Source organism: Alternaria viburni (genome assembly GCF_023758015.1).
Source record: "Alternaria viburni strain BMP 2772 chromosome Unknown scaffold_25, whole genome shotgun sequence".
NCBI lineage: Eukaryota > Fungi > Ascomycota > Dothideomycetes > Pleosporales > Pleosporaceae > Alternaria > Alternaria viburni.
In genome coordinates, this window is record NW_026055794.1 from 352,418 (window position 1) to 365,034 (window position 12,617).

Consider the following 12,617-nt stretch of genomic DNA (forward strand, 5'->3'; position numbering starts at 1 on the left):
GCCGAGATCCTGTCGTGAGAGCTTGCTTGAAGGGTTGTCAAGTGAGTGTGTTAACCAAAAGCGGGAGGTGACAGTACCGTTACAGCAACTCCTGACGATGGAGCGTATTGGGATCTGAGATTAGCTATCATCTAGCCGAAGATCTGCATGGCTTTTGACTCGTAAACACCTGTCGTCAGCCTTGATTCCTCGGGGCTACACTTCATGATCATCTACCCACGCGTGCATAACTTCTCATCAGCCTGAACACTGCACATACTTCTCCGCGGCGGTGCACAACGACGACGGCTAATTATTTCCGACTAGAAGAAATATGAGGCTTTGGTGGGTACGTCAGCGGCTGCGTAAGAGGGTCTAGATGCGACAGTGTAAAAGCGAAGTTGCTATCCCAGCATACAAGTCTAGCCGAAACAACGAGCAGTATGGCGAAGCGCCGACAAAGCTCAACAATCATGCCCTGCCTGCGCTCCGCTCAAAAAGGCAGATTAGGGTCCAGGAACATGGCTTGACAAGCGACGACTACCGATCGCCTGTGAGTGCAACCCCATTTGGTTTCAAGGTTCCCGTCGATTAGTCGATGAGGTTGGGAACGACGGGCCAGCCATACCACTAGGACCACGATCCGACACCCCCGATCGAGCTGTTCTCAACTCTGCAGTGTTGAGGTTCGCGGGCGAGAAGATGGTGTGGTGGATACCAGAGCTACGGTAGCCCAAGCTCCCCGTCAAGGATGATGGGGGCGGCTACCATATCTGACCCCGCTCACATCTCATAGGGAGACCGTTTGGACGAGATACACCCCCTGAGTTGACGACTCCCTATATTTCCCATGTTGTCTAGAGACCTTGTCTCATTATTTCTCAACAATTCTTCTCCTAGATGATTAGAACTGATCACTGGCCTAAGACGATACCCAAGTGGCTTGGGTAAAACGGAAGATCGGACGAGGCATCTCTAGGATCTAGCGCTTATACCAACAAGAACGCTTGGATAGCTTCGGAGAGCGAGGCACGAGCCAAATAAGTCTTGAAGACAGGGAATCGTAGTGTTCGACTTCGGTGCTCGAGCCGGGGGCATCAGCCATGGGTTTTCAGGGACTTTGGATAGAGCAGGGACCACCTTGTGTAACCAGAGTATATAGGCCTAGCAGCCCGTGTGAGAAGATGGTTCAATCAGCAGTCGGGCTGGCTTGTGATCCGGCTGCATAGTTGCCCACCTCTATGGCAGGTGAAGAGACGATATTTCCAAGTTTGACTGGGCCCGGAAAGCGAGCGCATTAGAGGAAAGCAGCCGGAGCAGGAAAATTCTGCAGCGCTTGAGGTCAAGACAAGTGCCGTGCTCCGCACATGCGCTGGTAAGTATGCTCGAAGCTTGCTTGCTGTGGGTGAGTCATCTAGATCCACGTCGCGATGCAGGTGTATGCGGCCGTCGCTTCGCCGACATATTGTGAAACACGACGGATGAATTGCGTGCATGATCAGTCATACGTACATATGCTCCATGACGACGCTCTATCACGAGCAAGACATTGTCTGTGTTGGAAGGTAAATGTTGGGCGAGGACGGGCCTGGGAAAGGGTTGAGTCGTGGGGGAAGGAGCCACCCGCTTCGTGTCGGCTGAAGTGGGGCACCTGACCCGTCTGTGCCCCTGTCAAGCTGAAAACGCAAGAAACGGTCACGAGTATCCTTACACGTTGCGATATAACATCATGCTCTGTATGCACGCACGATCCTTTTGAATCATGAAATCGGCACCAGCAAAAGTAAAAGCATCATGACAACGTGGGGCAGTCGGCCACGGCCGCGGCGCATGTCCAGGACGTTGCCCCGCGTATTCGTTTGCTATGAGGCGCAGCGACAAATCCCAGCTGCAGGTCTCGGGGTCGCCTTTGCAGGTCTGAAACATGGCAATGTGGGATGCTATCGATAAGTCCGTACACATGGGACGACTGGACGGCGCTGGGGTTGCCGAGCATTGCGTAATGCCCTCGCTTTGCTTCACTTGAGGATACTTTTCTCCAATCGCGCAGCTGTAGGCCTAGCAGGCGATGCGGATTGAAACGGAAACGACCTCTCCGATGCAGCCTTTCTTTTGCGCAGAAGCGACCGTTTCCCATAGAGACAGGTGGTATCGGCCGGAGCGAGTTATTGCCAGTTTATTGCCAGGTCACTGTGGGTAACATCGTCATGAGGCCCGATTGTGTCGGTACTGTAGAGGTGACATCGGCAGCGCCGAATTGATCTGCCTCGAGGTGGCATCGTCACCGCCGAAGCGCACGTGTCTGCGGCTGTGCAGGCTAAGCGAGAGTGGCGCAACTGCCGACGCCACTGCGACAATGCTCTTGCTTCTTCGCAGCAGCAGCATCATCGTCATGAGGGCACAATTGCGCAAGCAGGAGTCGTAGAATATTCGCATCGTGCTTCAGCAGGCGCCGAAGCTACTCGACCATGGACGCTGGCATGATAAACTTCTGGGCCGTCTGCGGCTCACATGATCGCGGGTTTTTCGGTAGAGAACCCTGCTCGCATCCCTGCTGGGCCCGCTGATTGGGCTGACTGTTTCGAGCCCATTTTTAGGCTCAAGCAACGTCAACCTGTAGATGGCCCAAGACTACCACGACTACACCCACCGTGAAAGTCCTGCTCTGCGAAACCCCTTGACAAGCGTAGAGGGCTCGTCCTCCCTTTAACCGCACACTCCCCAAAAGGGTAGCAAAGCCGCTGCCGTGCTCTCTGCTTCCGGACGCCCAAAGAAGGCTTCTGGAATCCGTGTCATGTCGCAACACCAGATGCTCGACGCCCAACTATAAGCGCAGTTGCAGGCTCGAGGATGCTGCGACGCTCGCCTACGGCGTGTATCCATGTGCAGGTTTGGTGGCTGCTGCGGCCTCCCGATCAGGTTTCTGCGGCCTCGCATGCATCTGCAACCGTGAGGCCGTCTTCAGCTGCCCTGGTGCACAGCACTATTCGGTCATAGTCGTCGATTACATTTGCTATTTCCACTGGGGAGGCTGATCAGACGCCTCTTTCGCAGTCATCTCCGCGCGTGCATGGCCGAGTAGTCGTTCGCACAACACTCGCAGCCATGAGAGCATCGCAATCTTCGCGCACCACACGCATCCGCCTATCCACGCGTGCGCAACGCGCTCGCCGTGTCCGTCGGTCAGCTTAGATCCGACTAGACCTGCAGCTGCGGACTCTGGCCGTATGCACGTTTAAACAAGCTAGATGCGCAGTGCAGCTAAACGGGGCAGTGTGCATGAAATCCTTGCCGACAAGTGTGGCCACGCCGACCCATGATCGTCGCTTGTAAGCTCTTAAGAGATCCCACCCACCACCACCACTAGCCTTCTTCACCCTCCTCCCACCTCGCCTTCCCCCATCCTCATTCGCCCGCCCCTCCCTGTCTCTCCTCCTCAATCCAAGGCGCCTCTCGAAAAATTATACCCGCCAGAGACATTTTCTTACAACCTCTCTTTTGTTCTTTTCTTTGAATCTTTGATAAATCGTCCCATCCTAATATCGCAAACGTCTCGCACATACCACACACACAACATGCCGATCTCGTTACTACCCGCCTCGGCTGCGGCCTTTGCGCCCAGATCAAACGTCAACGTCGTACTAGCCTCCAAGGTCGAGCCATGGTTAACACAAACCCTCAAGAGGGTCAACCGCGTCAAGCGTCCGTTGAACAGCGTCCAGCAACACACGAGGTGTCTGACAGAAACCCTTTCCGGACCCAACGCGATGTGGTCGCTGTGCTCAATCATGGTACCAAAGGCCCCGGACTCGGAACTACGCAAGGACAACAACCCGCTGGTAGAAGCGCTCTTCAACTACCAGCTCATCCACATCGAGGCCTACGTCGTACACGTCGACATGGTTTCACAACATGAGGTCGCATTCAAGCTTACACCGGAGACCATCGAAGCGCTTATCGAGTACCACAAGGACATCTACTCCGTCGATGTATCCGCCAGCACCTGGGAATGGGCCGAGAAGGAGCAACAGCTGAAGAAGCTCCAGGATGGATTTGTCCAGGCTGTCAACCGCTACGTCTTCCGAACTGGTGTCAAGGCTTTGGAAGGACTCGAGGAGGATGGTGCGGGAGAGCTACTCGAGGGACGAGGTGAGGACGTCAAGAGCGCCATCATGGGCCTGTTCCTCCCGCTCCTTCCTCCTCCTCCCAGGATCGTCGACGTTGTCCGCCCAGCACCGCTTCTCCCAAGCTCGCCCGGCTCAGCCAACTGGTGGGTGCCAACACAGCAGTACCAGTCGCACTCAGCCCCGGTCGACACTTGGAGAGTGGTCCCATCGACGCCCAGCCCGACCATCGCTACCTGCGGTGAAACTGGACCAACATTCTGGAGCACCATGGGCAACATGGGCTTCGAAGCGATCCAGCTTCCGTCACCGACACCCTCCTACAGCCAGCCATACAACTCGACGAGCCCGTACGCACCGTGCACCAGCCCATATGCGCCAAGCACTAGCCCATACACGTCAAGTTCGTACTACAGCCCGCCCCCAGCGTCGGCACCGATACCAGCCCTTCCTCTGCCGAGCGTGCTAGCCCAGCAGTGCGGGTCAAGCGCCGTTCACGGAGGTTTCGGCGGTTTCGGATGGGACACAGGATTCGCACCACAGTACGCAGCATTCACATAAGCTGGATGACAAACCCGACTGTGGTGTATGCACCTGTTCTCTGTCGATGCTGGGAAGCGTGGACCTGGCCAGTCCCCCTTGCACTTCCCTTTACCGCGCAGGTTGCCCAGCGCACCAACCTTGCGACGCCCGACACGAGACGAATGCGATATTCACGACACGATGTGCAAACATCACTACCCAACCGGCATGGGACGGCGTTTTATCATTGATTCCTTTTAGCGAGCGTCATTTCCCCTCTCCTTCTCCGTACATTTTCTTTTTGATACCTGCTCTCACGTTATCCGTTTTGTTTTTAGCGAGCGATTTCCTTTTTTGTCTACCACAACGGCCGGACCAGGTCTTTTCATTTACTTGAATACAGCATCTCTGGGAGGCATGCATGTCGGGCATTTCAAACGGAAGACGGTTAAACAACAGCCTCACGGCTCACGAGGTCAGGCACACTCGGTTTTGGGATTTTTGTTGTGCTTTTTTCCTGTTTGTTAATGTCGTTTTACAACTCCTGGACGGATGCGCTATCTCTTCGTTGAGCCTGTGGCATGCCATGACTCTTTACGATCTGACGCGATTCACGTTCACGAATTACGCTTACTTGGCCTGGCATTGAGTGTCAGCTGGATCTGCCGAGAGGCGGCGACAAAAGTTATACATGCATCTGCGATGCCGCTGTGATAGCTCGTCTCTGTTGCGAAGGAGGACTGGGTCGAAAAAAACTAGGGAAAGCGACTGCGCGGGGTCGAGACATGAGCACGCCCGTGGCGTCTCTGCCTCTCGGGAGGTGGTCCTCTGCTTGCGGAGCAAACACTTCCTGACGCACCTTTGCGCTATCGCTGACCTTTCTTTCGACTTGGGATACTGGATGCACGGAGACTGTAGGTTCATCTCCTACACTTCAAGCAAGTTCTTGGAAGAAGCACTCTCCTGGTTGATCTGGGAGCAGTTGAATCGGATGCTGGAACAGAAGCAAGCTTCTTTAGCCTTCTAAACTTAATAAAAAACGAAACTTGAATCAAAGAAATCAACTCTTCAATGAATTGTGCATCGTCGCGAGTGAGATCTGATGAGCAAACCTGGAATGCGATGACCCTACAGCCTGACAGCCTCGCGACTCTCGATTAGACACCTCGCATTCGCGTCGATCATCCTCGCAGATCAAGAACACGATACCCATTTTCGATGCGACATGGAACATCGCATCACCCGAGCCCTTGGTGTTGGTAAGTGACCACTTTTTGCGGCACAGTTTGGCGAGGCCACCAGGCGACGCCGCCGCAACAGCGCGCGCAGCCTGATGTTCTGCCCAGCCGGCGGCCTCGCCAACCTTCAGCCCCACGCAAATCGCAAGCCCAGCATCCCGCCCCGTCAATTATTCATCCTGTCAACACCGCGAATGCCAAACATTACGGTGCTTCTTAAGCGGGAATCAGAAGCAGTAAAAGCCATGAAGTCAGATCCGGAAAATACACAGTCGATGAAAGGTTTGGCACGTGAACAGTCGACAAACATCCGGAACATTCGATCACAAAGACCATCAGTAGCAGAAAACATAGTTGCTGTCAAAGAGAAAATCGCATCGCGTGATTCCAAGTCAAGCTAACCTTCGCCTTATAAACACGTCTCAGCCTTCGACTGAAGCTCATCTCTCAGCTTCTCATATATACGCGAAATCTACCTAGGTACTCATTCACTATAAGCATCGTCAGCGCCACAGCATTCACTTTCTACGCCGCGAGAACACTCGTCTCGTTTCCTTGGTGAAAGAACAACAGGCGGTTGAAGATGGTGTTGTCCGCCTTCCACGTCCGAACTGAGCAGTGCACCACCATGTGCAGGTACATTCACTCATTCACACTGAACGAAGTAAGCCTACAACCTCAGCTCCTCGCCAGCCTAACGCCATGGCCTCTCCTGGATTCACTATGGCTTCAGTCTCCCCTTCTCCATATAAAATACCCCCCTTTTCCCTCCTAGCTGATCTCCATCACAGCACCGGAGTCTACTCTCAACCCACTCAACAGTCGACGCGTCGAACCCAGCTCAGTATCACCACTAGCAAATTCCAAACTTTGCTAGACCAGAAACAAGTTGTCCACATCCTACCGATTGCTCCCATCTTTTCGCAAACGACAAAGCAGAGATGGCGCCGACTCCCTTGACCAAGCAGATGGAGCAAGCTACCAAGAAGGATACAAAAGCTGCCACTCCGTCCCCTAATGGTAAGGCCAACCTTCTCGCTTCTGCTTTCGTGACCGCGCCTGGTTCCAAGAAAGCCATGCAACAGACCGAGAACAACATGGGCGATGTGGCCAAAATCTACGAGCTCTCACATGCCGACCGCAAGGTCCTGGCTAGGGGCCCGAAGGTGCAGATCGTTGACAGCGAGGGCAAGCCAGTGGCCGAGATGCCCATCGCTCTCTTCCGTGCAGTCTCCGACAAGAAGGACATGGTAGCTGGCTCCGATCCAGTGATCAAGCTGCCAGCAGAACTTGACGTCCGTATGGTCCAGGACCTGATCCTTCATTTCAACGAAATCACCACGTTCAAGAAATTCGCAAAGGAGATCCGCCCCTACAGAGCCCCGGGTGCCTACGAAGACCTCCAGCTATGCAGCGCCGCAGACTACCTCGGCATGATGGCGTACACCCAACGAATCTTCAACCGGTACTGGGCCCTCATCCGCGCGGAGCGCCTCCCAGAGTACTCCGATATCGATGCCTTCTCCACTGTCCAGACACCGATGGGCGAGAACCTCTTCCGCAAAGTCGTCACCAAGCTCGCTCAGGCCGAGCTTGACGGCAAGATCCCAGATCCAGAGGACTACGCCGCCTATCTTGTGCACAACGAGCGCTTCGGACTTGCTGTAACTGAGGCAAAGGAGAAGACGCAGAAGCATCGGGACTACGTTGAGCGTACGGCCAAGCGGGAGGCCGACGCGAAACAGAAGAACGATGCCGATCAGATGTGGTCGCAGCAGCGGAAGCTGAATGAAAAAGAGAAGGCGGAGAAAGAGAAGGCGAAGTGGGATGCCGCCAGGAAGACGGAGGCTGAGTTGGCTGCGCGTGTTCAGGCGAAATGGGTGCAGCCGGGGAAGAAACATTGGACTGCGGAGGAGGCGGGGTATCTGCGTCGTGTTCGTGGGATTAACGTGGCTATCTAGGCGCGACAATAATACCTGCGGCGTCGTGGTGGTTGCGTTTCTGTAGCTGGGCCTGTAGAGGCCGGTATGTGCAGTAGTTGTTTATCTTTGTCTGCGTTGTTACATCCATGGAGCGAGAGGATATGGTAGCTAGCAGCATATGAGCTCGTTGACCTTACACGGTTCCATTTCTTCTTCGCTCGTGTCATCTTCCGTTCTATTGTGTAGCTTCACTCATGAAACCTTTGAGCTGTGATGTCGAGTAAGACTTCAGGCCAGAGATACGTAACGCTTCTTTCGTTTTGAACAAATATGGTAGCTGTGTATTCCTGATAGAGCCACATTGGGCACAGGCATTCTGAGCTTATGGCCGACCAGATGATGAGACCTCACACAATCTTCACTTCTTCCATAGGCAGCGACAATATTAGGCTGTCTATCCCCTTTCCTGTCTGTTCCTTAGTTGCTCTCCAATGGCTAACACTGCCCTCCCAAACCTTTCCATTCTCTTCCTGGACTCCTTGCGTTGTCGTCTTTACAGTGATACTAAGAAAGCCTATTCTCTCATGTTCTGCGGCTTTTTCGGGTGTTTGCTTCACCACAATCCCGCCAAATAGAGTATTTGATCTTTTCGCTACCAGGAGTTTAATGGCACATCCGGGTACAAATGGATGTTTCCTTGTGTTTAGCTCGTAGTCGTTGTCGAATGAGGTGTAGGTCACACATAGATTATTATCCCTGAACTGCTTCTTGATCGAAGCTAACTCGAAAATGAGGCTAAAACGTGTCCGAGAATTCTCATACTTCATATGGCTCAGATCCAGAACAGGCACCATGAGGATGATGCTAGCATTGATGACTTTTCCAAGGTTAGCGGCACCGACGGGAGTATACTCCAGACTGGTGACTTTGGTTTGTTTCGGAAATGCGAAACCGCTCCACCGAACTTTTGCATACTGTATCGAGGCCCAAGACCAAGAAGGAGCCATCCGGGAAGGGCGCGGTTTGTCAGCTTCATGTGAACTTTCCCATAAAAGATCCGAGAGTAAGCTTTTCTTCCACATTCCTGCAATATAGACGTCATCTGGTTGTCGCAATTTCGACATCCGATCAACTAGGGCCGCGATAGCTGGTAGACGATCGCTCTCGTAGGTTAGTTCAAGCTTGGTGTACTCCAGAACAGTCTTTTGCCAGGAGATGGTATAATCCACGCTTTTATCACCCCATTCAAAAGCCGCATATCCGGAGCCAAGAGAGAGTGTTCCCCATGTTCTGTCTTCTCTAGCATCCTCGGAAGCAAAGCCGGTTTGGCACTCCCAGTACACCTGATGTTTACCAAAGTGTATCGTACGATGTGAGAGCCTTCGTTCCTGATACACCCAAGCGCGAGTTAACAAGGGCATTGATGTCGGCACAGTCTCGTCGGAGTATGTTGGAAAATGTTCCAGTTGCGTCCGGGCGTATAGATACGGATGTTTGTTCAGACGTCTCGTCACTGGACGATCCGAAGAAAAGAGCCCACCGTTACTGTCTTGGCTAGCTGTAGCTGCAATGGTCGTGTGTGAATTCTCGTAGATATCGCCCATCGTGGCAGCGGCTTCTTTCCAATCGTCTTCGCAGTCTTGGAGAATACCTGTAAATGTTCAGCTGCGTTTTCTCAAACTAAACGTTGCCTCTAGGGTGTCTCACATAGCGCATCAATCCAGAGATAGTGAATTTCCAGATGGCGACACACCTCCACCGCATCTCGAAACGTCTTGGGTAGATCAGATGTCCTAAGACCATTGCGCAGATATCCGACCGTTCCAGCGGTCAACTTGATGGCTGGGCCATTCAGTCCCCAACAATGACTGAGACAAGCATACGGAGCCGATTTTGCAGGTTGCTCTCGAAGAAATACATGGTCAGCCGTGATATGTAGGATTCTCTTGGGCAATGGAACGACTAGTCGTTGCATACAATTATTGTGGTATTGCATACAACTTTTCGTCCACTCTTGAATCAAACGAATAGTTCTCTGTGAACACGTGTCTTCTGAAAGCGGTCGGGATCCTTTGACATTCCAGACAACAGACTTCGAAGGCTCGATATCGCGTAAAGAGTCTTACATGTCGTCAGTCCGAGCGTTGACTGTAGGTTATTTGGACATACCAATGTAACGTATGACCTCAATCCTTTCGCGGATCTCTGTCTTTTCTTCGATGCGGATCACAAGTTCTTGATCTCTCACATCAGGCCAGGTGGTTATATACCATTCCATGGATAAGCGGCCTTGACCAATAACAGTGGTAATAGCATCAAGGATGAAACTGCAGTTTCGGCACCCATTTTTCGATCCGACTACCAAATTTTTGGATTTGATACAGTACCATTTAAATTCCAGCGTCAGATCTTCTCTTGTCATTTGATCCAAAATCGGATGCCCACAGCCGACACAGACGGTTCTGCTGTCCGACATGTTCGCGGAGACCCTTTGCTTTGAATCTGCGAAGACGTTCGCAAGTGGTACTGAGATTCAGCTTCCGGAAGCATATACGAGGGAACGCTTTGTCGTTGCGATGTGATCGAGGCTATGAAGGTACACGGGAAGAGTGCCTGTACTGGGGACGAGGAAGGTTGGTGTAAGATTGCAGCCTGGTGAATTTAGCCGAAAAGGTGGACATGATGCATGCAGCCAAGGTGTTTATGTGGCTATGTCAGGTCCCCAGGTGTACCTAGGTAGCCTGATAGACGAGAATGAGGCTGCATGCCTTAACGATGTAGTCTTCATGATTCAATTGTTTTGCAGGGACTGTTGTTTCCTCACTATGTTTAAGGGCGACGACACGCAACCTACGCATGCTTGAAGAGGTCGACTTCCAGAGAGTCTGCTTGTAAAGTGCCGGATGCAAGCAGAGGCCAGCGCCATCGGCTCCGCGACAGAAGGACCGTGCGTTGCTGATGTAACCCGAGCTGGCCGAGTTCACAGCAGCAGCACATCGCGACTCAAGACCCCCACTTAAACACCGCGACAATGGCTTCAGGATACGGACTTGCTGGTGGTACGTAAAACTCACTTTCTGGTGGACAATTATGGAAGCTTTGGGGGTTTGCGGAGGCAGCGGAGCGAGCGCAATGGCACTACGAAGAGCGAACCCAGAGCGAATGCGAAGAGCGACAACGACGGCTACACGATGCGAGTACCTCCGTGAACAGTACGAATATCGAGAACAACAAAGATGGAATAAGGGAGACGCGGTACCAAGAGGCAATATCGGCGCGTAGGGCAGCCGTAGTCATACGGAGACTGCGCTGAACCTAGGGCACGATATAAGTGTATGGACACGACCGGCGGCACAACCGACAAGTCCAACGTACGGCCTCGATCACTCGGAAATGGGTCCATACTCTCGAACAATCGCTACCTTCGCATACCGCCAGTCAACCGCTCCGCCGCTCCAACCCCCCACCTCTACCAACCCGCTCGCTCGCGCCGCAACCCTCCAAAGCTTTCCGACCTCGCTTGTATTCCATACGAAGCAAGAAGAAGCGCCTCTACATAGAGTTCTCAAACACCAACTAACATAATATCCCAGGCCCCTCCCGCTGCTTCCCCTTCTGGCAAGAAGTCCTCGCATGCTACACGACCAACACAAACGCCGAGGACGACTCTGGCAAGGCAAAATGCGCCCCCGTTCTTGAGGACTACTACGAGTGCCTTCACCACAAGAAGGAGGTGCGTACCCTTACATACCCCCCGTCCCTCTATATCCCCATCCCATCCCATCACACCTACCATTCACTCGCTCCAACAATCCAGACCAAATCAGAAGTGCTGACAAGGTGATACCAGGCCGCCCGTACCCTCGCCCTTCAAGCCGCGTACCGCAAAGCCGAAGCCAACATAAAACGCGACGACGCACCGTCTGCAGGCGAGATAAGGCGATTGGGCGTATTGGATGCGCCACTTGAGGAGAAGAACCTCAAGCCGAGCAAGTGGTTCCCTCATAAGGAGATCAACTAGAGGGGAGTGGACTGCAATGTTGGCCTGGACAGAGGGAATGTGTATATCGGTTGCGTAGTCTACTTGCGGACCCCAGATAGTCGGGAGGAAAGCCAATGGACAGGAATCGGTGAAGGACCAAGCTGTTATGTGACGTGGTGCATGTGCAATGGCATGAACGAAGCGTGAACTGTACAAAGTGGAGTCTCGTATTGAAGCTAGAATAACCCCAGATTATGCACGATCACTCAGTACTACCCTTGGTTCTCACATTAACAGACACGTCAAATGACAGGGTGGAAACAAGGCTCAGAAAATGACTGCTTTCATTCTGTGACTAATACTACAAGCATAGCTCATCCTCCAAGCTTTCCCACTCGTCCATAATCCATACGCTTAGCCATCCTATCCTACTCGTCCTCCTTACCGATGCATACGCGAAAGGACAACACTGAATACACCATCATTATCGTAACGCACCCTTTTTCGCCCATGATGCCATAATGCCACACAGAACGCCATAAGCGGAGTAATTCGATCGATCGTTAAAGTGATACAGCAATAGAATGAAGACAACGAACCATATGACGAACAACATGCTCGACTCCATGCATACGCAGAGTTTTGCGGGCCGATAAACCGATAAACCGAGATGCAACCTAACCAAACACACAACAAGGAAGTGTCGTAACCGTCATAATCCAACTTTCACTCATTGAGAAGAGTTTGGACTACCCACACCGTCGTCAGATGGTAGTATAGGATCTGTACCGAAGCGTGAAAGGAGAAGAAATATCGCTAACGTCTGTTGGTCTATATCGTCCTGCAACTC

The 12,617-nt window shown here is 52.6% G+C and overlaps 3 protein-coding genes across 3 annotated transcripts; all 3 read left to right on the forward strand.

The window, feature by feature from the left end:
- Window positions 1–3,554: 3,554 nt before the first annotated feature.
- On the forward strand, window positions 3,555–4,664 carry J4E79_009525 (uncharacterized protein; the record flags this gene model as incomplete). The annotated part of the gene is made up of 1 exon (XM_049358370.1): window positions 3,555–4,664. One exon carries the CDS (start codon window positions 3,555–3,557, stop codon window positions 4,662–4,664), a length of 1,110 nt encoding a protein of 369 aa, XP_049207225.1.
- Window positions 4,665–6,804: 2,140 nt separating this feature from the next.
- Window positions 6,805–7,824, forward strand: J4E79_009526 (uncharacterized protein; the record flags this gene model as incomplete). Its single annotated transcript, XM_049358371.1, has 1 exon — window positions 6,805–7,824. The coding sequence occupies one exon, from the start codon at window positions 6,805–6,807 to the stop codon at window positions 7,822–7,824; it is 1,020 nt and encodes a 339-aa protein (XP_049207226.1).
- A 2,992-nt stretch (window positions 7,825–10,816) lies between these two features.
- J4E79_009527 (uncharacterized protein) lies at window positions 10,817–11,806 on the forward strand (the record flags this gene model as incomplete). Its single annotated transcript, XM_049358372.1, has 3 exons — window positions 10,817–10,844; window positions 11,379–11,518; window positions 11,636–11,806. The coding sequence occupies 3 exons, from the start codon at window positions 10,817–10,819 to the stop codon at window positions 11,804–11,806; spliced, it is 339 nt and encodes a 112-aa protein (XP_049207227.1).
- Between the last annotated feature and the right edge of the window lie 811 nt (window positions 11,807–12,617).